General features: G+C 46.7%; 1 protein-coding gene across 2 annotated transcripts in view; it reads right to left on the reverse strand.

The window, feature by feature from the left end:
• Positions 1-26,106, reverse strand: part of MFSD1 (major facilitator superfamily domain containing 1) — a 90,305-nt gene that overhangs the window by 21,076 nt on the left and 43,123 nt on the right. For both annotated transcript variants that reach the window (XM_073578978.1, XM_073578979.1), the window contains exons 7-13: positions 21,666-21,768; positions 17,692-17,790; positions 17,455-17,566; positions 16,933-16,989; positions 16,681-16,837; positions 14,878-14,975; positions 14,621-14,733 (exon numbers count right to left, since the gene is read on the reverse strand). In XM_073578978.1, the coding sequence (XP_073435079.1) occupies positions 14,621-14,733; positions 14,878-14,975; positions 16,681-16,837; positions 16,933-16,989; positions 17,455-17,566; positions 17,692-17,790; positions 21,666-21,768 (739 nt within the window). The remainder of the gene's footprint in view (positions 1-14,620; positions 14,734-14,877; positions 14,976-16,680; positions 16,838-16,932; positions 16,990-17,454; positions 17,567-17,691; positions 17,791-21,665; positions 21,769-26,106) is intronic.

A 26,106-nucleotide genomic window follows, 5' to 3' on the forward strand; every position in this document is an offset into this window, starting at 1 on the left:
GGCCCTGGGAGATGAGAGGTGATGTTAGCCACCAATTGAGGGACAGTCTGACTTGAAATGAGAGAGTCGGATTGGACGATCCAGGGAGGACACTGATCTGTTCCACTGTGCCAGAATGGCCTGCTGAAGTGGTCTCTAGTGGAACTGGGCCAAGGGAATCGCTTCCGCCGTGGCTACCATCCCCCCTAAGACTCTCATGGCTGAACGGAGGAGAAGTGGGCCGAGGACTCTGAAGCAGGTGAACATCCCGCCGGAGAGTTACTCTCTTCTCTTCGGGAAGGAAAACCTTCGCCTGACGGGTGTCGGAAAGTAGGCCTAGAAACACAGGACGTTGGGTTGGGATCAGGTCGGACTTTTTCCTGTTGATAATCCACCCGAATCGGGAAAGGGTATCGCAAACGATGGCGACACTTTCGTGAGCCTGAGCCAGGGACGGAGCTTTGATGAGGACGTCGTCCAGGTATGGGAAGAGCACGAGACCTCTGATCCTTAAAATGGCCATCAGCGCTGCCATGATTTTCGTAAAAACCCTGGGAGCGGTGGCGAGATCGAACGGTAGAGCGACAAATTGGAAATGCTCCTGATGCATCGCGAAGCGCAAGAATTTCTGATGTCATTGGAAGATGGGAACATGTAGATAAGCGTCCTGAATGTCTATGGAGCACAGAAACTCCTGTGCCTCCGTGGAAGCGAATACTGAATGAAGGGACTCCAGTCTCAAGTGTCGCAGGCGGACCCTTTTGTTTAGTAACTTTAGATCCAGAATGGGCCGAACCGTACCATCTTTCTTTGGTACTACAAACAGGTTTGAATAGAAACCCGTGAAGCGCTCTGCTTCTGGAATGGGGATAATCACCCCCGAATCGAGGAGAGAGGCGATGGCGGTATGGTAGCCCGGGATCAGAGAGGGATCTTTTGGGGGTCGGGATTCGAAGAATCGATTCCAAGGATGAGAAACAAATTCTATTTTGTATCCTGAGGATACAATTTCCCTGACCCATGCGTCTTCCACCAAGGCGAGCCAGACGTCCCTGTAAGCAAGAAGACGGCCGCCCAAGCGGTGGGATGCGCCGGGGTTTTGACGCCAGTCATGCTGAGGAAAACCTTCCAGGTCTAGACCTGGAGGATCTACCTTGGGAGGAATGGGGGCGCCAGGAAGGAGTGGGCCTAAAGGAAAATCTTTCCCTATCTTGGCGCGCTTGTGGCCTCCGTTGATTAGAAGGCGACTCTGCGGTCGCGAAACGACGAAAGGGTCGAAAGGGCCGAAACTAACGTTTCGGAGGAGGCCAACAAGGCTTGGACTGGGGCAGAAGGGAGCTTGTGCCCTCAGTGGCATCCTTAATGATCTGGTCTAGTCTGTCACCAAAGAGACGCAAACCCTGAAAGGGTAGGCTGGTGAGGGACTTTTTTGACGATAAGTCCGCCTGCCAGGCCTTAAGCCAAACTGTGCGTCGAATAGCCACAACGTTGCTAGTTGCCTGGGCTGCGCAAGACGCAGCATCTAGGGAGGCAGATACCAAATATTCGCCTGCATGGGAAATCTGGTCGGCGAGGTCCGCCACTTGCTCTGGACGAGCCCCGGCCAGAATGCCTTGTTGGAGATCCTTAGCCCAGTTGGTTATGGCCTTAGAAACCCAGGTAGAGGCGAAGGCCGGACTTAGGGCCTATGCCGCCGCTTCGAAGGCTGATTTCGCAAAAGATTCTATGATTCGGTCGTTAGGATCTCCTAGCGACGCTCCCCCAGAGATTGGAAGGACAGTGTTAGATAGTCTGGAAACTGGCGGGTCTACGACAGGAGAAGTTGACCATTCTGCGGTGAGCTCCGGCGAGAAAGGGTATAAGACGCCAAGGCATTTCCCTCTTTGAAAGCGCCTGGTCAGATTCTCTCTTTTCCCTAGTCAGAATCTTCTGAAACTCAGAATGAGGAGCGAAGATCTTGGTAGGCGGTTTAGACCGCCTGAACGAAACACCCTGATCTGCGAATTCCGTGGGCGAGTCCTTGATCTTAAAGGTTTGGTTGATTGTCCCAATGAGGCTCTGGACCATATCCCTCATGTCTGCGATGTGGTTCGAGTCCAGCTCCAAAACATCCTCAGAGGGCACGTCCGAGAAAGTTTCGCCTGGTTCAGGAGAAGAGGATCTGGCCAACCCGGGCCGCTGTGACGGGCTATGGGGCGAGACGGAGCGAGAAGATGAATCGGAGCGGTGCCCCTGTCTGGATCTTTTGCAGCTAATGTTGGTAGGCTCAGCCGGAGCTTCCTGTGGCCTGCGGAAGTCTGCAGGGGCAACTTATCAAGTACAGAAACCAGGGTCTGAGACACCTTGGTGAGATCTGCCACAGATTGAGAAAGAGAGGAAGCCCACTCTGGAATAGGGGTCTCACTCTCACTTGGACCAGCCGGGGGCTCCTGAGCGGTGGGATCAATGGGGTTGCTGCAGTCCTGACAGAGGGGAGAGGACTGGACTGATGGAAATTTGCGTTTGCAAGCAAAACATGCAAAGTGACTGACCACAGCTGAGGAAGAAGAGGAGGTTGGGGGGCGAGAGCGAAGTGGCTTAGAATTAGACATGGTGAGCTAACCCACTAAGCGGCGCCAGACGGTTAGGGGACCAAGAGCAGAGGAGGGTATCAGTCTGCAGTGCAGAGCTACTCACGGCACCTGTGAAGCGACTTTCAGCTAATGTTCGGCTCGCTTGGGAACGGCTCCTGTAGACAGGGAAGGCGACCGGCTCTCAGGCTGAAGAAAATGGCGGCTGCCTAGGAGAAGACACGCTCTGCAGAGGAGAAGATGGGCGGAACAACCGCGCTTGGATGCTCCCCCCTGCAGAAGTAGTGGGTGGCAAATGTGGCCGAAGGAGAAGGTGGTCGGAACAACCGCGCTTGGACGCTGCCCCTGTGAAAGACCCGCTCAGGGCCCATAGGACGGCTGGGGGGGAGAGGGCAGAACCATTCGCCGACCCTAGTCCCCTTAGTGTGGCGGTGGGAGGTACGAGACGGGCGGGAGAAAGCCCGTCCGAGCGAGGGGGCGTGGCCTCGCCCAGCACAAGGCCCGAATAGAAGCCGGGGCCTAAATTTGAAGCGGTGGCCGCCGGAGGGGCGCAGTGCAGCGCGGAGGTATCCCGCCAGCCGCACTGTCGCGGCGCTATGAGGGAACGGGGCTGGAGACGCCGCAACATCCTATGCCTAAGCCAGCACCTGCTGACTTAAGACCCCTGGAGTAGCGCTGTCACCGGGCTTCCCCTGGAAGGAAAGGTACCCCAAATCCAGGTCGCTGTCGCGGCGCTCTGAGAGCCCAGGGCTGTGGACGCTCCAACGTCCAATATCTTAGCCAGCATTTCCTGCTTTAGGACCCATGGAGCCGCGCTGTACCTTACATCCAGTGAGGAAATAAGATGTCTGTACCCTTTAGCGGACGTCTCTGCCTCCATCTACCGACAGGCTCTGGTGGGCGAGTGGGTGTGAGGCAGAGGCTAGGATCTATTTAGTTCTTGATCCTGCCGGCTAGACCTATGAAGATAGGGTGTGGCAGTACACGTCGTTCTCATAGTCTCTTTGTGGGAGTACAGATGTGACTGTTCACTCTGTATCCCTCTGGAACCTGCAAGGGAACGACGCACGCTGAGGTAGATAGGGGTGTAATGAAAGACTTGGGTCCACCTCCTACTGACACTAAGCTAAACTGACTAATCCAGCGCCAGTCGGTGGGGTGTATACTGTGGAGGAGGAGCTAATTTTCTTATGTGCATAGTGTCAGCTTCCTAGGGGCAGCAGCATACACCCATGGTTCCTGTGTCCCCCAATGAAGCGATGGAGAAATACATTCTACACCATACATAAGCTACAATGCGCATCTACAGATGCTTCTCACAAAATTAAAAATAATCAAGTGAATATTTATGTTAATGTTGAGGATTATGGCTTACAGCCAATGAAAACCCAAGAATCATTATCTCAGTAAATTAGAATACTTTATAACACCAGCTTGAAAAAAAATATTTTAAAATCCGAAATGTTGGCCTACTGAAATGTATGGTCAGTAAATGCACTCAATACTTGGTTAGACCTCTTGTGCATCAATTACTGCATCAATGTGGCGTGGCAAGGAGGCGATCAGCCTGTGGCACTGCTGAGGTGTTATGGAAGTCCAGGTTGCTTTGATAACAGTTGATGCAGATGAGATGAAGGCTGCTATCTTTGGGTCTGGTGTCTCATCTTCCTCTTTACAATACACCAATAAATTAAGGTCAGGTGAGTTTGCTGGCCAATCAAGCACAGTAATACTGTTGTTTTTAAACCAGGTATTGGTACTTTTGGCAGTGTGGACAGGTGCCAAGTCCTGCTGGAGAATCAAATTTCAAACTCCAAAAAGCTTGTTGGTAGAGGGAAGCATGAAGTGCTCTAAACTTTTCTGGTACACGACTGCGCTAACTTTGGTCTTGATAAAACACAGTGGACCTACACCAGCAGATGACACAGCTCCCCAAACCATCACCGATTGTGGAAACATCACACTAGACCTCAAGCAGCTTGGATTGTCTGTCACTCCACTCTTCCTCCAGACTCTGAGACCTTGATTTCCAAATGAAATGCAAAATTTACTTTCATCTGAAAACACCACCTTGGACCACTGAGCAACAGTCCAGTTCTTTTTACCTTGGCACAGGTAAGACGCTTCTGGCGTTGTCTATTGGTCATTATTGGCTTGACACAAGGAATGCGACACTTGTAGCTCATGTCCTGGATATGTTTGTGTGTGGTGGCTCTTGAAGCAATGACTCCAGCAGCAGTCCACTCGTTGTGAATCTCCCCCACATTTTTGAATGGCCTTTTCTTAATCCTTGCGAGGCTGCGGTTTTCCCAGTTGCTTGTGCACCTTTTTCTATCACACTTTTTCCTTCCACTCAACTTTTCATTAACCCCTTAACGACCGTCGATACGCCTTTTAACGGCGTCAGTTAGGGGTACTTATTCAACAGTGCCGTTAAAAAAAGGGAAATAAGTGTATAGCGCTCCCCACAGTCGGAATTCCCCCGAAGTCTCCGCTACAAAGGGTATCTGAGACTCCGGAGAACATGATTCAGGTCGGTTTTTATCAACCGCGGTGTTATGATTGCCGTTATTCACAGAATAACTGCAAAAAAAAAAGTCAGATTTCCCATTTAATTTCTCGCTTCCTCTGATGTGATCGTACATCAGAGGAGAGAGCAATGGGGTCCCCCGATCCTCCTCCAGTACCTCCGGTGTCCCTGCATCCCCCCTTGAAGTCCCCCTGGCGCCGGCATCTTCTTCCAGGAAGAAAATGGTGTGTGCATGCGCAGTACTCCCGCTAAGATCTGCCAGCCGGCACCAATAGGAAATTTTTCCTATTGGTTCATTTTGATCACTGTTATAGACCCTATCACAGTGATCAAAAAAAAAAAAAATGTAAACCAAACCCCCTTTTATCACCCCCTTAGTTAGGTAAAAATAATAAAATTAAAAAAAAAAAAAAAAAAATGTATTTCCGGGGTTGGGCTAAAGTTGGGGTTAGAATTGGGAGGGGGGTTCCACTGTTTAGGTACATCAGGAGGTCTCCAAAACACTACATTCTGAGCCTTGCCATGCGCCCAAGCAGTGGATTTTCGCCACATAAGGGGTATCGGCATACTCAGGAGAAATTGCACAACAAATTTTGAGGTCCAGTTTCTCCTGATACCCTTTTGAAATTAAAAAAAAATTGGTTCCAAAGTAAATTTTTGGTGAAAAAAGTAAAATGTTAATTTTTCCATTTCCACATTGCTTTAGCTCTCATGACGCACCTGAAGAGTTAATAAACTTCTTGAATCTGGTATTGCGCACTTTTGAGGGGTGCAGTTTTTAGAATGGTGTCACTTTTGGGGATTTTCTGTTATACTGACCCCCCCAAACTCACTTCAAATGTGAGGTGGTCCCTGAAAAAATGGTTTTGTAAATTTTGTTGGAAAAATGAGAAAATCGCTGGTTAACTTTTAACCCTTATAACGTCCTAACAAAAAAAAAATTGTGTTTCCAAAATTGTGCTGATATAAAGTTGACAGGAGGGAAACATTATTTACTTAGTAACTATTTTGTGTGACACCACGATCTGATTTAAGTGTACAAAAATTAAAAGTTTGAAAATTACAAAACCTTTGGCAAATTTCCGTTGTTTAATAAATAAAAGCAAGTCATATCAAAGAAATTTTACCACTAACATGAAGTACAATATGTCACGAAAAAAAAAATCTCTGGGATATGTTGAAGCATTCTAGAGCTATAACCTCAAAGTGACAGTGGTTGGAATTGTAAAAATTGGCTTGGTCATTAAGTACTAAATTGGCTCTGTCACTAAGGGGTTACTATGCTTGAATACAGCACTCTGAGCAGCCAGTTTCTTTAGCAATGACCTTTTGCGGCTTAACCTCCTTGGATTGTGTCAGTGACTGCTTTCTGGACATCTGACTAATCAGCAGTCTTCCCCATGATTGTGGAGCCTACTGAAACAGACTAAGGCTGGTTTCACATTTGCGTTTTTTAGCGCTGGAAAAAAACGCTAACCTGCGCATGCGTTTTTTCCCCTATGTTTAACATGGGTGCGCATACCTGCGCGCTTGTAAGCGCATGTATGCGATTTTCATGCGCTGCGTTTTTTTGGGGTGTGCGATTGGATTTTCCAGACGCATCATGTTGCATTTTTTGGCCCTGCAAAAAAGCGCATGCGCACATATGCGCACGTTTTGCGCTAAAAATGGCCATTATAGCCTATGGATGCGCATATGTGCGCACTGGCATGCTCATGTAAGCGTTTTTTTGCATATGCGTTTTTTTTTTTTTAACCATGGAATTTAGGGGTTTGAGTTAGAGTTAGGGTTAGTTAAGGGGGTTTAGGGTTAGGGTTAGGGTCAGGGTTAGGGTTGGGTTTTGGGTCAGGGTTAGGGTTTAGTATGGTTTGGTTAAGGGTTAGGGTCAGGGTTAGGGTTAAGTATGGTTTTGTTAAGGGTTAGGGTCAGGGTTAGGGTTAGGGTCAGGGTTAGGGTCAGGTATGGTTTTGTTAAGGATTAGGGTCAGGGTTAGGGTCAGGATTAGGGTTAAGTATGGTTTTGTTAAGGGTTAGGGTCAGGGTTAGGGTCAGGGTTAGGGTCAGGGTTAGGGTTAGGGTTAAGTATGGTTTTGTTAAGGATTAGGGTCAGGGTTAGGGTCAGGATTAGGGTTAAGTATGGTTTTGTTAAGGGTTAGGGTCAGGGTTAGGGTTAGGGTTAGGGTCAGGATTAGGGTCAGGATTAGGGTTAGGGTCAGGGTTAGGGTTAAGTATGGTTTTGTTAAGGGTTAGGGTCAGGGTCAGGGTTAGGGTCAGGGTTAGGGTCAGGGTTAGTTAGGGTTTAGGGTTTGGGTTAGGGTTAAGTATGATTTGGTTAAGGGTTAGGGTCAGGGTTAGGGTTAGGGTCAGGGTTAGGGTTAGGGTCAGGGTTAGGGTTAGTAAAGTCATGGTTTGGGTAGTGTGAGGGGCCACCTAAAAATGTTGGAAAAAAACGCAAACGCGGTAAAAACGCGCTAAAAACGCATACAAACGCATAAAAACGCTGCGTTTTTTTCATGCATGCTCATAAAAATGCTTGAAAAAAACGCAGCAGTTGTATGCTTATGTATGCGTTTTTTCAATGCGTTTTTTTGCGGGAAAAACGCGCTGCAAAAAAAAGCAAGTGTGAAACTAGCCTAAGGAAGCCTTTGCAGGTGTTTCTTTTGTTAATTATTCTAACTTACTGAAACAATGACTTTTGGGTTTTCATTAGCTGTAAGCCATAATCATCAACATTAACAGAAATAAACCCTTGAAATAGATCACTCTGTCTGTAACGACTCTAAAATATTAGGTTTCACCTTTTGTATTGAAGAGCTGAAATAAATTAACTTTTTGATGATATTCTAATTTTGTGAGAAGCATCTGTACGTTTTCTGTAATATAATGTAAACATGTCAGCTGTGGGACGCCTCGTGCCCTACACTAAGCCCCAACCATTATTTACCAATAGAACATCAAATCCACAAGTCTTTCCGACAGCAGATAACTGCTGCAGCCAATCACTGGCTCAATGGTGAAGTTAATGTAGTCAGCATGAAACCAGATAGGCTGCACTGATGCGTCACTATTGCACCTGTCAACAGTACGGCTGTGTGCCCAACGTTGCATTTTTTTTTTTTTTTTTTTTTTTAAGCCTTTCAGCCACTGCAGAGCCAGAAACGCTTAAAAAACGCTAACAAAACGCATCCCATGCAATCCTATGGGATTCCGCAGTTGCTGTGCCAATGCTGCGGAATCGCATAGCGGAAAAAACAGGATTTTTGGGTTGCTTACCGTAAAATCTGTTTCTCGGAGCCTTCATTGGGGGACACAGAGACCTTGGGTGTATGCTGCTGCCACTAGGAGGCTGACACTATGCACAAAAAAAGATAGCTCCTCCTCCGCAGTGTACACCCCACCGACCGGCAGAGAATTCCTCAGTTAGTGAGAAAGCAGTAGGAGAAGTAACAGAATAGGTTGACAACATAAACAACTCAACTGTAACCATTCAACCAAAGTAAGAACAGGAGCTGTAAAACATGGGAGGGTGCTGTGTCCCCCAATGAAGGCTCCGAGAAACAGATTTTACGGTAAGCAACCCAAAAATCCTGTTTTCTCGTTCGCCTTATTGGGGGACACAGAGACCTTGGGACGTCCCAAAGCAGTCCCTGGGGTGGGAAACAAACATCCATCAGGCCAGCGGACTCATCACCGCGGCCTGCAGAATCCGTCTACCTAGGCTGTCGTCCGCCGAAGCGTAGGTGTGGACTCTGTAGAATTTCACAAACGTGTGAACCGATGACCATGTTGCAGCTTTGCAAAGCTGCAGTGCGGAAGCTCTGTGGCGCACCGCCCAGGAGGCACCCACTGCTCGAGTAGAGTGGGCCCTGATACCCGGAGGGGCTCCGCGACGCTTAACACGGTAGGCTTCCAGGATAGCCGATCTGATCCAGCGAGCAATGGTGGCTTTTGACGCCGGGTGACCTTTCCGCGCTCCATCAGGGATAATGAAAAGAGACTCTGTCTTTCGCAAGGAAGTCGTCCTAGACAGATAAGACTCTTACCGCCCTAACCAGGTCCAGCTTGTTCAAGGACCGCTCTCGGGGATGAGTTGGATTCGGACAAAAGGACGGGAGCACGATATCCTCGTTGAGGTGAAACGAGGACACCACCTTCGGAAGGAACGAGGGCGGAGGCCGCAGAACTACCTTATCCTGGTGGAGAACCAGAAAGGGAGAGCGGCACGAAAGAGCTGCCAATTCCGACACGCGCCGGACGGAGGTGATGGCCACCAGAAAGGCTACCTTCCAAGAAAGGAGAGAAAGGGAAATATCCCTGAGGGGTTCAAAGGGCGGACCTTGCAGAACCTCAAGAACCAGATTAAGATCCCATGGATCCACGGGCGCCCGGTACGGCGGGACCGTGTGAGCCACGCCCTGAAGAAAAGTCTTAACCTGAGGACGGGAAGCCAACGTTTTCTGAAACAGAATGGACAGCGCCGAAACTTGACCCTTCAGGGAACTGAGGGCAAGCCCCGCATCCAATCCTGCCTGAAGAAACGCTAGGACTGAAGGGAGCGAAAAGGACATGGGCGCGACGTCATTGGTCTCACACCAAGTGAAATAGGCCTTCCAAGTACGGTAGTAAATCTTGGAAGATGATTGCTTTCTGGCTCGGATCATGGTCTGAATTACGTGGTCGGAAAATCCTGCTCGTTTCAGAACCTCGGTCTCAACAGCCACGCCGTTAAATTGAGCGGCCGAGAATTGGGGTGGCAAATCGGACCCTGAGACAGCAGATCTGTTCTGTCTGGAAGCTTCCAGGGGCGTCCGCGAGAAGGTTGACAATGTCCGCGAACCAAGACCTTCTGGGCCAATTCGGGGCGATGAGAATGACCGGAAGTCCTTCTGCCTTGATCTTCTTCAACAGCTTGGGAAGAAGAGGCAGAGGAGGGAACAGGTAGGGAAGTTCGAACTGGGACCAAGGAACGGCCAGGGCGTCGGCGCACACTGCCAGAGGGTCCCGAGACCTGGACACGAATTGTGGGACTTTCCTGTTGAGGCGAGACGCCATGAGGTCTACATCCGGGGTTCCCCACCGAAGGCAGAGCAGATTAAACACTTCCGGATGTAGGGACCATTCTCCCGCCGCGAGACCCTCGCGGCTGAGAAAATCGGCGGCCCAGTTGTCTACGCCGGGAATGTGAACCGCGGAAATTGTCGGGACGGAAATCTCCGCCCAACGAAGAATCTTGGACACCTCCGCCAGGGCTGAAACACTCCGTGTTCCCCCTTGGCGGTTGACATATGCCACCGCTGTGGCGTTGTCTGTCTGAATCCGGCAGTCCCTTGAGGAGCCTTTCCCAGTGGACCAGAGCAAGATGGATCGCTCGAATCTCCAGAACGTTGATCGGTAGCGCTGATTCCCGATCCGACCATCGACCCTGAACAGTGTGGTTGCGGAACACAGCACCCCAACCGAGGAGACTGGCATCTGTGGTTACTATCTGCCAGTGAATGGGAAGGAAGGATCGACCCGATAGAATGAGAGGTGACGACAACCACCAGTTGAGAGACCGCTTGATCCGGTAAGAAAGATGGACAGGGCGATCCAGGGACCGAGGCGACCTGTTCCACTTCGACAGAATGGCCTGCTGGAGAGGCCTGGCGTGAAATTGGGCAAAGGGAACTGCCTCTATCGCCGCGACCATCTTTCCCAGGACCCTCATGGCTGTACGGAGGGATGGGAATCGCGAGGTCTGCAGCGATCGTACTTCCTGCTGCAGAGAGAGAATCTTTTCTTGTGGGAGAAAGACCCTTGACCGACGAGTGTCGAACAGAAGACCTAGAAAGACCAGGCGTTGGGTAGGAACCAGAGACTTTTTCCTGTTGACGATCCACCCGAAATTGGAAAGTGTCCTGGACGATTGACAAACTTTGGTGAGCCTGTTGGAATGAGGGAGCCTTGATCAGAATATCGTCTAGGTACGGGAAAAGAACGAGGCCTCTGACTCTCAACAAAGCCATCAACGCAGCCATGATCTTCGTGAAGACTCTGGGAGAGGTGGCAAGACCGAAGGGCAGTGCGACAAACTGGTAGTGGTGCTGTCGAATCGCAAAGCGCAGGAACTTCTGATGTCCGGAGAAAATTGGAACATGTAAATAGGCATCTTGGATGTCTATTGAGCACATGAATTCCTGCTCCTCCATGGAGGCGATGACCGAGCGAAGCGACTCCATGCGGAAGTGGCGAAGGCGGACCCTCTTGTTGAGCAGCTTGAGATCCAAGATGGGTCGAACTGCGCCGTCTTTTTTCGGCACTACGAACAGGTTCGAGTAGAACCCCGTGAAGCGCTCCGATTCGGGAACGGGCACAATCACCCCGGAACTGAGGAGAGCGGCGATAGCTGTAGAGAACCCCGGGATCAAGGCTGGATCCTTTGGAGGCCGGGATTCGAAGAAACGATCCCGTGGGAGAGAGACGAACTCTATCTTGTATCCTGAGGATACGACCTCCCTGACCCAGGCGTCCTCCACGGCGGCCAGCCAAACGTCCCTGAAGGAAAGAAGTCGACCTCCCAATTGGAAAGGCCCCTCGCGTGCCCGATGATAGTCATGCTGAAGTAGACCGTCCAGATCTAGATCTGGACGGTCTGCCCTGGGAGGAGTGGGGTCGCCAGGGAGTGGGTCTGAAGGAAACTTTCCTTCTCTCCTGGCGAGCCTGCGGTCTCTGTTGGCTGGAGGAGTTGTCTGCCGTATTGAAACGGCGGAAAGTCCGCAAGGGTCGAAACTGACGCCTTAGTGGGGGTCTGCGAGGCTTGGACTGAGGGAGGAGTGAACTCGTGCCTCCGGTGGCGTCCTTAATAATCTGGTCCAATTGGGACCCAAAGAGGCGCACCCCCTGAAAAGGCAGGTTAGTGAGGGACTTTTTAGAAGACAAGTCCGCTTGCCATGCCTTTAGCCAAAGTGTACGTCGAATTGCAATAACGTTGCTTGACGCCTCAACTGCACAGGATGCAGCATCCAAGGAAGCGGAGAGAAGATAGTCCCCAGCATGGGAGATCTGATTGGCGAGATTGGCCAAATGCTCCGGTTGCGCCTTATCTAAGATGCCCTGCCGAAGGTCGTCTGCCCACGTGGCTATGGTCTTTGCTGTCCAGGATGAAGCAAAGATTGGACACACCGCCGCTGAAGCCGCTTCAAAGGCAGACTTCGCCAGGGATTCTATAATCCTGTCATTAGAATCCTTTAGGGACGCCACGCCTGAAAGCGGGAGAACCGTGTTATTGGATAGCCTGGACACGGGCGGATCGACCGAGGGAGAGGCCGACCAGTTGTCCGTGAGCTCCTTAGCAAATGGGTAGAGTATGCCGAGACGTTTTCCTCTTTGAAAGCGTCTGGTCGGATCCTCTCTTTCCTTGGTAAAAATTTTCCCAAACTGGGAATGGAAAGGAAAAACCCTGGAGGGAGTTTCTGCCCGTCTGAACGAAACCTCCTGATCTGAGGATTTCGCAGGGGAGTCAGCAATATCGAAGGTATGATGGATCGCAGCAATGAGGTCCTGCACCGTGACCTTCATGCTTGCATCCTGGTCTGAATCCAGCTCTAAAATCCCCTCAGATGACCTGTCCGAAAGCGCTTCCCCTGACTCGGGAGAGGAGGCCCGAGAGGGAGACTGGTGAGAAGGGCTATGCGGTGAGATGGGACTAGGAGAGGATTCCGGATGGGAATCTTGCCTGGGTCTTTTGCGACTACCGCTGGCTGATTCAGATGGAACAATTTGGGACCTGCTTGGCCCTGCTGAAGAGTCCAGGGGCAACTTATCAAGAACGGCCACCAGGGACTGAGACACCCTGGTGAGGTCTGCCACTGATTGAGATAGCGAGGAGGCCCAGCCAGGCATGGGGGGCTCACTCTCACATGGGACCGCAGATGGCTCCTGGACTTGCTCATGGACGGCGTCAGGCTGAATTGGATTGCTACAATCCAGGCAGAGGGGAGTGGACTGGCCTGAGGGAAGTTTGCGATTGCACGAAGAACATGCAAAGTACTTGACTAAAGTGCAGGGGGGGGCGGTAGAGCGGGTACGATCAGACTTAGACATAGTGAAAAGCTGAGGTAATGCCGGAAGGTTGGGGGACAGAGGGCGGAGAAGGGTCAGTCTGCAGTGCAGAGCTACTCACGGTCCGGTGTCCCCAGAAGCGATGCTCTGCGACCTGTCAGTGGATGCAGGTCAGAGCGAAATCCGGCCGACAGACCTCCTGAAAAAACCAGCTGGAGAAGATGCTGTCCAGTGAGGAGCTGGTGCCCGGCTAACAGGCTGGGAAAATGGCGCAGTCCTGAGAAAAAGCGCGCCTTAGGAGAGGAGGGAGGGCGGAGCACCACGCAGGGTTAACGATTCACGGCCCTCTAGCCAACAGCAGGCTGGGCAGGTGAAGGACAGGCGGTGGGAGGGCCTGGGAAGAGCGGGAGAGAAGCCCGCTTAGAAGAAAGGGGCGGGGGCGTGGCCGCGACGCAGCGGTAGGCCCGAACTGAAGCCGGGGTCTAAATTAGTTGCGGCGGCCGCCTGTCAGCAGGGGGTCGGCGCGGAGGTCCGAAAAAGTAGGACGCCGCAGTCGCAAGTAGCTCCCAATGGGAAAAAACCCTGTGCTCCCTGTACCCAGAAAGGGGGGAGGGAAGGGGGGGGATGCCCAGCAACATTGAGCTGCCTATAGCCTGGTGGCGACTGCGAACGACCGCAGCGCCTACCCCTGTGACCATTGAAGAGGTGACCGTCGGGAATGGGCAGCCAGGTAAATAAATATGAAGCCGGGGCCTAATACTCACCTATCCACGATCCGTTACCTGTCTGAAGAAGTCTTGCGTCTCATCCAACCGACAGGCTCTGGTAGGCGAGTGGGAGGGAGACTGGCGACAAGGACCCCTGGAGTCGCTGGCACGTCTTGGTGTCGGCGTCCGTCTGGCTGGTCCTGCCGCGGAGAACTGCAAGGATACGGGGTGGCAGTACACGCCGTACTTGCAGACTCCATGTGGGAGTACAGATGTGACTTTTCACTCTGTATCCCTCCGTAGAACCTGAAAAGGAACGACGCACGACGAGGTAGATATGGGTCTAATAAAAGACCCGTGTCCACCTCCTACTGACACTAAGCTAAACTGAGGAATTCTCTGCCGGTCGGTGGGGTGTACACTGCGGAGGAGGAGCTATCTTTTTTTGTGCATAGTGTCAGCCTCCTAGTGGCAGCAGCATACACCCAAGGTCTCTGTGTCCCCCAATAAGGCGAACGAGAAATCAGCAGCATGTCCATTAACTTTGCGTAATTGCGGCGATTCCGCCACCATAGGATTGCATTGAAATGCTCACTTTCCGCATGCGTTTTACCCGTGGTGGGGAGTTGCGGAAATGCTGCGGACAATTCCGCAACATTTCTGCAACATGGGCACATAGCCGCAACTTCAGTTTGCTAATTTTACACACGGCAAACCTATGGACATAAAGGTAATCCAAGCTTAAGCCTGAATTCTCAGGTTTTATAATATTATACAGATTAATAAGATCCTTACTACAAATGCAGGAGCTGAAGAAAGCTTCTAAAAACAGATATCCTCGAGAATCCAATATGACACCAGCAAGAATGGCAATAATAGCCAGACCCAGGTTCTGGATAGACTGCATACTGCAATGAGAAGAGCACAGACTTTCAGGGTGTTCCTTATGTAGGATTAGTACAGTACTGTTATTACACAATAAGTACACTTCTACTATTAGAAAGTATGACGGCTCTCCACAGGGAAAAACAGGTAGGGGGAAAGTTACTTACAATCCATAGGCCGTACCCAGCTGATGCTCAGGAACCACAAAAGCAACCATTGGCCACAGCGCACAGGCCAGAAGAGAATACGAGACCCCTAATAAACTCTGTTGAATGAATGAAAAGCCAACATTACTGAGGTGTGCATTAATTTCCACAGACCGTAGCCATTTATACTCAACTGCTTACACTTCTTGGCCGCTTGATTATAACAGAAGGAAAAGGTTTTATGAACGAGCCATTAAAGAAAGCGTCTTGTAAATCTAATTTCTGCTCTGCAAAGTTTTGCTTTGATCTCGCTGTATTGCAAATTTAACTATATGAACTGTATCAAAATAGTCTTATGAGTAATTACTGCACTGAAACTGACCGGGATCGCTAGCAAACAGCGTGCTCTTCTAGTCTATCCTCGGTAGCTTCAGAGCAGCTGGACAGAAAAGAGCTTGATAGTAAAGTTCATGTAACAATACACAGGACCAGGCCCATTGGCCACACCAGTAATCTGTGGTCGCTGAATGGGAACCCCAAGAACCACCTCTTATCTGCTGCCGACGCGCCCCCCCCCCCCCAATCAGCCTTCGCGACTGGCCAGCTAATCAAAAGAAGGGTCGCAGAAGCAGGAGGTGACTCTCAGGGTTCCCCTCCATTGTCCACAGATTACTTATGTAGTCACTGTATAGGTCCTGCAAACAGATTTGTATTAACTCTTGTGATAAGCACTGTGCATGTACTCTCTCCTCAGGAATGATATGGAAACAAAAATTACTGGCAATATCTTGATTTAAAATGTTGTTAAACCATGACATTGTACACACGTCAATTGCCTACAGTGGGGAGAGGAGAAGCTGCAAAATCTTCTGCTGGAGCAGTTTAAGAGAGAAACAGGCTCCGATTCATGCAGTCGTCCACTGTTTGGGCAGCATGAATCAAGTTACAGATTCCCTTTCAAGAAAACCTGACCTTGTTGCTCATAGCATCCACCGTGCAGCTGGAATATTTTTTTTTTCTTGCAAAGCAGGTTAAAACGGTTTAAAAGGTTATAAAATAGGCAAAAAAAATTAAATGTTCAGTTTACTGGTCCTCTAGATTCGACACCTCTTAGTCCACACCAGTCTCTGCACTTGCCGCTTCATCTAAGAAACAGACTACGGCCAATCAATAGGAGCAGGATGTTTGACAGGGGTTATTTTAAGTATTTGTATTTTTCGGATTACAAGACGCTCCGGATTAGAAGACGTACCCCAAATTTTGTGGAGAAAAATAGGAAAAAAAAAATTTTTAGAAAAAGGTGGTGCTTCTTATAATTTATGCGTCTTATTGCTTACCGGGGTTGGTGACTGCGGTAAAACGGGATCCCAGGGTTGCTGCTGGAGGAGGAAAGAGTGGAGCATTGCTGCAGGCTGGGATAAGGGGGTGTTCCGATGTGTGGTGTGCTGCTGTGGGTGTCCGGTGCTGCCGCTGCCCTGCGTTCGGTGGTGCTGCGGGGGGGGGGGGGGGCTCTGCTGACATTTTGTGAAATCTCATCTCCTGAGATCTTGGTGCCAAGATCTCCATATACACGAGCCGCTACCGGCAGCCATTTTCCAGGAGTCCACCACACAGGAGGAACCATGGAACTGCCGGGGGCTCTAGACAAAATGTCGGCAGAGACCCCGCAGTACCACCGTACACAGGGCAGAGGCGCGCCAATGAGGTATAAACGCCTTATAAGACGCAACCCCATTTCCCCCCAAATTTTGGGGAAAAAGTGCGTCTTATAATCCGAAAAATACGGTTGGCATTTTCTTAAAGAGGAGTTTTACCCTTTCTTACCATAGCAATCCAAGGATTCCATAATGTAAAGGCCAACATGAGATGAGCAGCAAGAGTCGTCACCACAGCGCACATCACCCAGATAATGTTCTTCCCGATTCGATCAACCATAAAACCAAATACAGGCGAGAGAGGTGCAGAGATGATATACACCACACTAAAAATTAGTAGGAAAACACAAAAAGGTTAAGGGAAAACAAAAAAACAATTTTGTATTGGACACATATCCACTTATGCGAAGTAAAAGCATACCTGTTTATGGCTCCTGCTTGTAGAGGTGAAAACTGAAATTTCTCAATGAAGAAAACCCTGAAGACCAAGACATAATGGCACATTTTAATGATGGCAAAATGACAGCTTAGACCTGCTCTCTCGGCTGTTCTAGTTTACGGCATTTTGAATGGATTTCCCACTGTCCACACAGCCCATTAGGGCATATTGATATTCTGGTGGGTCTTCCCTCACTCACCCCCCCATTTCCCAAACATTATAGCCATCATTGTGTTAGTAGCACAGCTTTTAGTTGAATGGCTGACGTGTAATATTACATTCTACATGAACCAGACACCACAGAGGAAATGCGTCATTGGTGAAGGAATTCTTGGAAAAAAATTCAGCTTAAGGCCAAGGGTGCTGGGATGGGACCATTCTCAGTAAACGGTGGCAAAATGCTTAAACCAAACTAGAAAGACAAAATCTAATCGAACATACACTAAATAATCTGACATACGCTGGCACACAAAACTAGCTAAGGAAAAGATAAGGCATACTTACTTTCCAAGGCCAATGAAAGGGAAGACCGCAACATAATAGCAAACACATACTAAAAAGATCAACCAGAGGCTGAGAGAAAAGTCCTTAACATCAGTCAGCTTAATGACTTCACCTAGAAAAAGAAACATGATCATCATTACAACGTGTTACCAACAGTGTGAGCGCCAGAATGAATCATAGTCTACCCGCTATACCAGGGGTACGCCATAGGGCTGACGGGTATAGTATATATCCTACCAGTTTTTCCTTGTTCTTTCTTGAGTATTTTTTCAGCTCGCTTATCCAGATAACCAAGTACTAGGGCACAAGTCAGTGAGAACAAACACGTTATTGCACCTGTAACAAGAAAAGAAAAAAAAAGTGTAAGGCCACAAAACCCAACCCAACAGAACAAATGTTGTCTACAAATTATTACCTGTATGTGTGCATTAGACACCAAGTGCAAGCCACAAAAAGGGCAGTGTGATGCTCCACACAGGAATTCCCTTGGTTCGTTGAATCCTTGTGTACTATACCCACTATACCGTGTACTAAGCCCCAAACACACAGACTAAAGTCATCAGAACCCAAAATAAGATGCACCTTTACAAAGTCAATACGGTCCTTAATGGCAATGGTAATATCAGTCATATGGTTAAAGAGGATAGTTGTTTTGGGGGATTATTTTTCTGTTCATGAAGGCACATAAGAGCAGGAAAAGTTGTGGTTTTTAGTAGCCCCATATATCGGAACAAATAATTCAGATCATTTAGTGAAAAACTTTATATTAAAAAAAAAAAAAAAAAAAAACATACCTGAAGTTTGACTGGGGGGGGCAGGTCTTTCCCCCTCGGACACAGACGCCTCACATACATCACTCATGTCCTCCTTCAGTCTTTGCTCCGCCTCCTCAGCGTTCATTTCAAATTCTAGCGCCCGCGCTGTACTATATTTTCTTGGGCATACGCAGTTAGCACTGCCTGTGCTTTGAAATCACATCATGTCCTTCCTATCGCGCCTGCGTGGACACGCGGCCAGAGATCCCGCCCCGCAGTCTCTTCTGATTTATTCACACTGTGGGGCAGGATCTCTGGCTGCACGTCCAAGCAGACGCGATAGGAATGACATGACGTGATGTCAGAGCACGGGCAGCGCTAACTGCGCATGCTCAAGAAAATATAGTACAGCGCAGGCGCCAGAATTTGAAATGAAAACCTTGGGCATGCGCAGTTAGCGCTGCCCGTGCTGACATTACATCATGTCCTTCCTATCGCGCCTGCGTGGACGCACGGCCAGAGATCCTGCCCCGCAGTGTGAATAAATCAGAAGACTGCGGGGTGGGATCTCTGGCCGCGCGTCCACGCAGGCGCGATAGGAAGGACATGATGTGATGTCAGAGCACTGGCAGCGCTAACTGCGCATGCCAAAGAAAATATAGTACAGCGCAGGAGCCAGAATTTGAAATGAACGCTGAGGAGGCGGAGCAAAGACTGAAGGAGGACATGACGGATGGATGTGAGGCGTCTGTGTCCGAGGGGGAAAGACCTGCCCCCGGTCAAACTTCAGGTATGTCTGACCAATTTTAAAAACGCTTATTTCTGCGGTGGAAGGGACACAAAACAAAAGAGCCACCTTGACAGAATGCAGCATTAGTGCTGCACAAGGTGGCTCTTTTACTTAACGCCTGGGGGGGGGGGGGGGGGGGGAGGGGAGGTGACAGGTTCCCTTTAACTCACTTTTGACAAAAAAAAAAAAATGTAGGGATTCTGTGGCCACATCGATACTAGATTTAAAATGTTTTATTAAGCTTAAAATATAAAAATGCCTTTCAGAGATGGAGCTATGCAAGGCTAGTTCCTTGCAGGATAGCCTGTACTTTCGGATATCACTTTGAGATACACTCCACTTTTATTTTTGAAGGGGAAAAGTGAATGTGAAACGTCCAATAAACAGCAATTCTGGCACATTTTTTCCCTCGCTGGATAAAGATATTTCAATAGTTTGTACCATTATAGGCATGACAAATACCATTGCTGCTTATTTTATTTTTATGTAACAATTATAAACAATATGAGGGAAAAGATACAAAGATGTTTGAGCAGCATCACAGGGGATGCGAGTAGATGGTTATTAGATGTTATGGTAGTGAACCCCATCTCAGGGGCTTAAAAGGCTGGGATAAAAGATATCGGAGTAGTACAGTATATTGGGCCACCACATACAGAGTGGGCTCAGCTCCTGATCAATATACCCCCTGGCAACTCCCTAGGAGACATATGGGAGATTATGGCACATGGGTTCATAATAACAACATAAGTTGTTGTACATATATCAAAGACAATAATAATAAATACAAAATAAAACAATAATTATAATCCTCCAATTATAGTTCTCCTGAAAACCTTCGTACCTTACTTCATGTGCAGGGCATTGCCACAGCTTAGCCATCAATGGCTCGGACCACTCTCAGTGGCAGTTAGCTGCTAGTGGTCGTAACCATTGATAACGAAGATACTGCGATGCCCTGCACATGAGGTAAGGTACACAGAAATGTAGTATAGTTCTCCTGAAAACCTAATTGGAGGTACACTACCGTTCAAAAGTTTGGGGTCCCCCAGACAATTTTGTGTTTTCCATGAAAACTCATACTTTTATTAATCAAATGAATTTGAAATCTAGTCCAGACATTGACAATTTTTGAAAAAAAGATTTATTTGAAATAATAATTTTCTCCTTCGAACTTTGCTTTCATCAAAGAATGCTCCCTTTGCAACAATTACAGCATTGCAGACCTTTGGCATTCTAGCAGTTAATTTGCTGAGGTAATCTGGAGAAATTTCACCCCATGCTTCCAGAAGCCCCTCCCACAAGTTGGACTTGCTTGATGGCCACTTTTTGCGTACAATACGGTCAAGCTGCTCCCACAACAGCTCAATGGGGTTGAGATCTGGCGACTGCGCTGGCCACTCCATTACAGATAGAATACCAGCTGCCTGCTTCTTCCCTAAATAGTACTTGCATAATTTGGAGGTGTGCTTTGGGTCATTGTTCTGTTGTAGGATGAAATTGGCTCCAATCAAGCGCTGTCCACAGGGTATGGCATGGCATTGCAAAATGGAGTGATAGCCTTCCATATTCAAAATCCCTTTTACCTTGTACAAATCTCTCACTTTACCAGCACCAAAGCAACCCCAGACCATCACATTACCTCCACCATGCTTGACAGATGGCATCAAGCACTCTTCCAGCACCTTTTTCAGTTGTTCTGCGTCTCACAAATGTTCTTCTGTGTGATCCAAACACCTCAAACTTGGATTCATCTGTCCATAACACTTTTTTCCAATCTTCCTCTGTCCAATGTCTGTGTTCTTTTGCCCATATTAATCTTTTCCTTTTATTAGCCAGTCTCAGATATGGCTTTTTCTTTGCCACTGTGCCCTGAAGTCCAGTATCCCGGAGTCGCCTCTTCACTGTAGACGTTGACACTGGCACTTTGCGTATACCATTTCATGAAGCTGCCAGTTGAGGACCTGGGAGGCGTTGATTTCTCAAACTACAGACTCTAATGTACTTGTCTTATTGCTCAGTTGTGAAGTGGGGCCTCAAGAGTTCTCTTTCTACACTGGTTAGAGCCTGTTTGTGCTCTCCTCTGAAGGGAGTAGTACACACCGTTGTTGGAAATCTTCAGTTTCTTGGCAATTTCTCGCATGGAATAGCCTTCATTTAATGGAACAACAAATGTAATGCTCCAGATTCTCAACTAGCTCAAAGGAAGGTCAGGTTTATAGCTTCTCTAATCAGCCAAACTGTTTTCAGCTGTGCTAACATATTTGCACAAGGGTGTTCAAGGGTATTCTAACCAGCCATTAGCCTTCTTACACAATTAGCAAACACAAAGTAACATAAGAACACAGGAGTGATGGTTGTTGGAAATGGGCCTCTATACACCTATGAAGATATTGCATTACAAACCAGACGTTTGCAGCTAGAATAGTCATTTACCACATTAACAATGTATAGAGTCTATTTCTGAATCATTTAATGTTAGCTTCATTGGAAAAACCTGTGCTTTTCTTTCAAAAATAAGGGAATTTCAAAGTGACTCTAAACTTTTGAACAGTAGTGTATTTGCAAATATTATTACACCTACTACTTCATATTGGGATAGGATATTGGAGATGGGAGTCCCCCTTTAATCATACTCTGTACACTATTTGTAAGAAAAGACTCACCGATCATGAGCGTTATACCAAGCGTTGTGTGACCGGTAGAGCCCATTGCATCCTTTATCCGCTCGTACACCAGGCCCATGACATTCATATTTACTGTACTGCCCTGAAACAGAAAACGTAATATTTGAGCTGGCTTACTAAGACAAATGAAGAAGCAAATATCACCTGCGTGAAATGTACGTCGGGGTGGCCAGTGTTCCCCTACATTCTCTACAATGGACCATAATAGTTTCGTGAAAAAACACCCCATTTATATAAGATGGAAAAATACAGGTGTATCACTACATGAATGGGTCTTACTTTGGACATCATAGAACAAATCGCAAAAATAATTATAGAAAATATAAGAGAAAACACACGAAATAAGTCCCATACAACAATTTTATCAAAATTACCAAGATGATTTTATTAGAAATAACAGGAATATAGGAAAAAGGTGGTATAGAAGTCAGTTATGACCATAAATAGCATATGGGCAAAAATACATAGGGTACACCACAGGTAATGGACAAAGGGATATAAAAAGTTATTTATCCATACTTAATACAAGAATTAAATATTCAACATTGTCCCATAATAGTATATAGCAACCAGTCAAGGTATATAGACTAAAAAGACAATTATAGCCAACAGGGCTGTGGAGTCGGTAAGCCACAGTTGCGACTCCGACTCCTGGATTTTATCAGGCTCCGACTCCGGCTCATTCATAAATGGCCAATTCATAACAAATTTACTGTTGTAAAATATTAAACATCGTGCTTATTCAGTTTCTCACCATCATATAAGTAATCAGACCACTTAGAGCAAAAACTACATTATTAGAATACAATTAGAATATAGCAAATAACTTTTATAAACTTTTCTAAACTGTAAGTAAATATGCAATAAACACTTATGCAGTTAATAAGAAGAAATCTATAAATTTGTCCTCAGAAAAAGTATTGCCTCTGTCAGATCCTCCTTCATGGATGCCCTCAAATCTGATCTAATTATTTTGAGAGCAGAGAACAACCTCTCTACACTAACTTGTGTTGGTGGCAAAGCAGTAACCACTCGGGCAACATCTCTGACAATGTCAGGATACAGAGGAATCGCTTGTTGCACTGTTATTTTTGATGAACGGTCAAATTTCTCAATTTCTTTTAGTGCACATGAAAAATTCTGCTGAAATGTACTGGCTGTGTTCCTTGATGGGGATGACTCTTCTTCTATGCGGGAACGCTGTGCACGGTCCTTGTCATCCAAATATTTTTCGAAATTAAATTCTTCATCAGTTGATGATGAGGGTGAAGATGTGGCAGGACGACCAAATTCTTCTTGTTCCTCCTGACTGTTCTGCAACCCTTTCATCCTTACTGCTATTTCAAACAGAGCTTCTTTTCCTTTACTTAGCTGTTGATCATCTAGAAGAATCCGATGCATTGGGTCTACATAAACAGCTGCCAAAAGAATGTTATTTTGTAATAGTAGCTCCTCTCTCCGTTTCATTGATGTAGCAATGCCACTTGCAATTAACCCTCCTCTTTGGGACAGGCGAAACATCAGGTTCTTCCACTCCTTTAAGAAAATACCTGGAGTTAAGTCCTCTGCTTGTAATTTTTTAGTCACTGTAAATGGGTGCTCTAGCAATTTTTCCAGCTCAGTCACCTGATTCCACTGACTTTCATTTACCATCAGTTGAGGGTTAGCCATGTCTACAAGAAAGGTTTTCAGTTCAACCAAGCACTGAATCATTAATTACTGCCCCATCGTGTGGCTTGATCAATAATTGCCCCTTTTCCAGCACGTCTCTTCAAAATTGAGTCAACTTTAGGGGTTCTGGCAACAGTAGCCAATTTTCTCACCTTGCCAATCAGTGCAGCAGCATGTCCTTCTTGCAGACTGTCTCTTATAGCCAGCTGTAGCGTATGCACAACACAGCGCATGTGATGAATGAAAGAACATATTGACACAGTTTCAACAAGATCATCTAAACTATCATGTTGCTGTTCATCTGAAGCAACTTCAGTTTGCTCCTCAGTTACAATACTGTGTTCCTCTATTTCAAACATTTCTGTGTCTGTGGACCCAGAATGTTCTTCTAGCTGCTGGTCACCATCATTACTCTCATTCATTAGCTTAATAGTACTTATCATATTTGAAGCATTGTCAGTTACGACAGAAAGAACTTGCTCTTTTTTAAGTTCATAGTCTTGCAGAACCTTTTCCACCAAGACCTGGAGAAACTCACTGGTGTGATGAGCTTTGGTGTCTTTTACTGCCAATGTCTTGGTAACTATTTCATTTTTGTCACAAACAAATCGGACATTGATGGCAAAATAGTTCACTCTGTGACGTGTGCAGGCATCCATTTTAAGAAACAGAAAGCGTCCCTTGAGAGTTTTTTTAAGTTCTTCCTTTTGTTTAAAAGCTTCTTCGATTACTAATTTTCTAATACTCTCTCTCCAGAGAAACACCAAGCTTGCGGGCCATTTCCCCATTCAGACACATAAAAGCTGGTCGTGAAAATAATGAAATAGGCACACTATCCTTTACAACAAGCTCTATGATCTGTTTTTTAAATGTATCTACTGTCATTGTCACAGTAACTTTGTCACTGACAAAATATCTTGCAACTGAAGGCTGCAAAGTTCTCTGCTCCTTTGTTTGGCTGGAAGAGCTGGGCACTGGTTCATTGGTTTGGATGCAGTCTCTCTCATCCACTGCTTTCAGTACTTCTGGATGAAAGCGCTGTAAATGTCTCTTTAGATTAGAAGCTCTGGTAGGAGCATTTTTATCTTTGCCTGAATATGCACTCATCTTGGCTTCACAGCATTTGTTTTCGTCTGGATTATTTGTCATACACTGACTGACATAATGTTTTCTATCTTGAGTGATGGTGAAATGTTCAAATACAGCTGATTTAATGTGATGCTTCTTTGACATTCTCAGGTTTTTAATTCTGCATTCACAATCCAAATGACAATTGTTTTTCCTAAAAACAATTGTACAAAATTATTGCCAGGTCATACAACTGATATAGTGGTCAGTAATACTGTTATTATTCCTCATGTACTCACAGTTAACTGATGCAAAGTTTGTTGAAAGGATAATACTTCTTACAGTCTTCATCTTCTGAGTAGCAGGCAGCTGTGAGATGCTTGGAAGACGCACACCTAGTATGATCTAGTCTAGAGGAGGAGCTTTACTACTAAGAATTTGCAACACATTTTCACTTTGTTTCATACATTGTAAGTAGGGGGGTTGGGGCAGCATGAGGTTAACCAAGTATAAGATTAGATAAGGGCAGTGGAGAACAGTGACACACAAGAAGTAAGAAATGTCTCTATCTCCAGCAGAACTGCTTATCACTGTTGTTCATAGTTTGATAGAACATATATATTTGAGTAACATTTATAAAATTCATATGAATGTTCAATTATGAAATATGAATACATTTTATTTAAAGCTGGAGTCGGAGTCGGTACATTTCTACCGACTCCAACCAAAACTAACTCCGACTCCGACTCCACAGCCCTGATAGCCAACACATATGGTGGAACCTGCCACCAATGAGGGTAAATATAGTAATCACACCAATTGAAATCACTGCATAATATTACCTTTTAGACTGGTCTGAAGTAAGAGTCCACCTAGGAGTACCCTCCCCTAGGTGGACTCTTACTTCAGACCAGTCTAAAAGGTAATATTATGCAGTGATTTCAATTGGTGTGATTACTATATTTACCCTCATTGGTGGCAGGTTCCACCATATGTGTTGGCTATAATTGTCTTTTTAGTCTATATACCTTGACTGGTTGCTGTATACTTTTATGGGACAATGTTGAATATTTAATTCTTGTATTAAGTATGGATAACTTTTTATATCCCTTTGTCCATTACCTGTGGTGTACCCTATGTATTTTTGCCCATATGCTATTTATGGTCATAACTGACTTCTATACCACCTTTTTCCTATATTCCTGTTATTTCTAATAAAATCATCTTGGTAATTTTGATAAAATTGTTGTATGGGACTTTTTTCGTGTGTTTTCCCTCTCATATATTTTCTTTTCTCTACAATGGGTAATTTATTCTTTGGCTAATGTTGTTTTATGGTTTTTCTGGGGGTGGTGCGGTCAAGTCTCTTTTTTTAAATCAGGGAATTTTCCAACATTGCTTTATTATATAGAGGTTTTTTCTGCCCCACTTCATATGGTATTTTGTGTGCCCCTTCTGTGGCTACCAGCTGTACATTTGTGTGCTGAGCCTGGCCTTTCTTTGCCTTCTGGTGGTCGATATGTAATTGGTATGGCACGGTGCCTATCCCCTTACACGTGCATTACTACCTGTCATTTCTGGTTGCATGTCGCCTATCCGTCTGACAATCTGGCCAGCCTCAGCATGCCTGTACCCTAATGTGCGTATTTGAAAAAAACACGTCACTTCATCAAAATGGCGG

This window comes from Dendrobates tinctorius, unplaced genomic scaffold, assembly GCF_039654945.1.
Source record: "Dendrobates tinctorius isolate UK_male_01 unplaced genomic scaffold, ASM3965494v1 ptg000060l, whole genome shotgun sequence".
Classification (NCBI taxonomy): domain Eukaryota; kingdom Metazoa; phylum Chordata; class Amphibia; order Anura; family Dendrobatidae; genus Dendrobates; species Dendrobates tinctorius.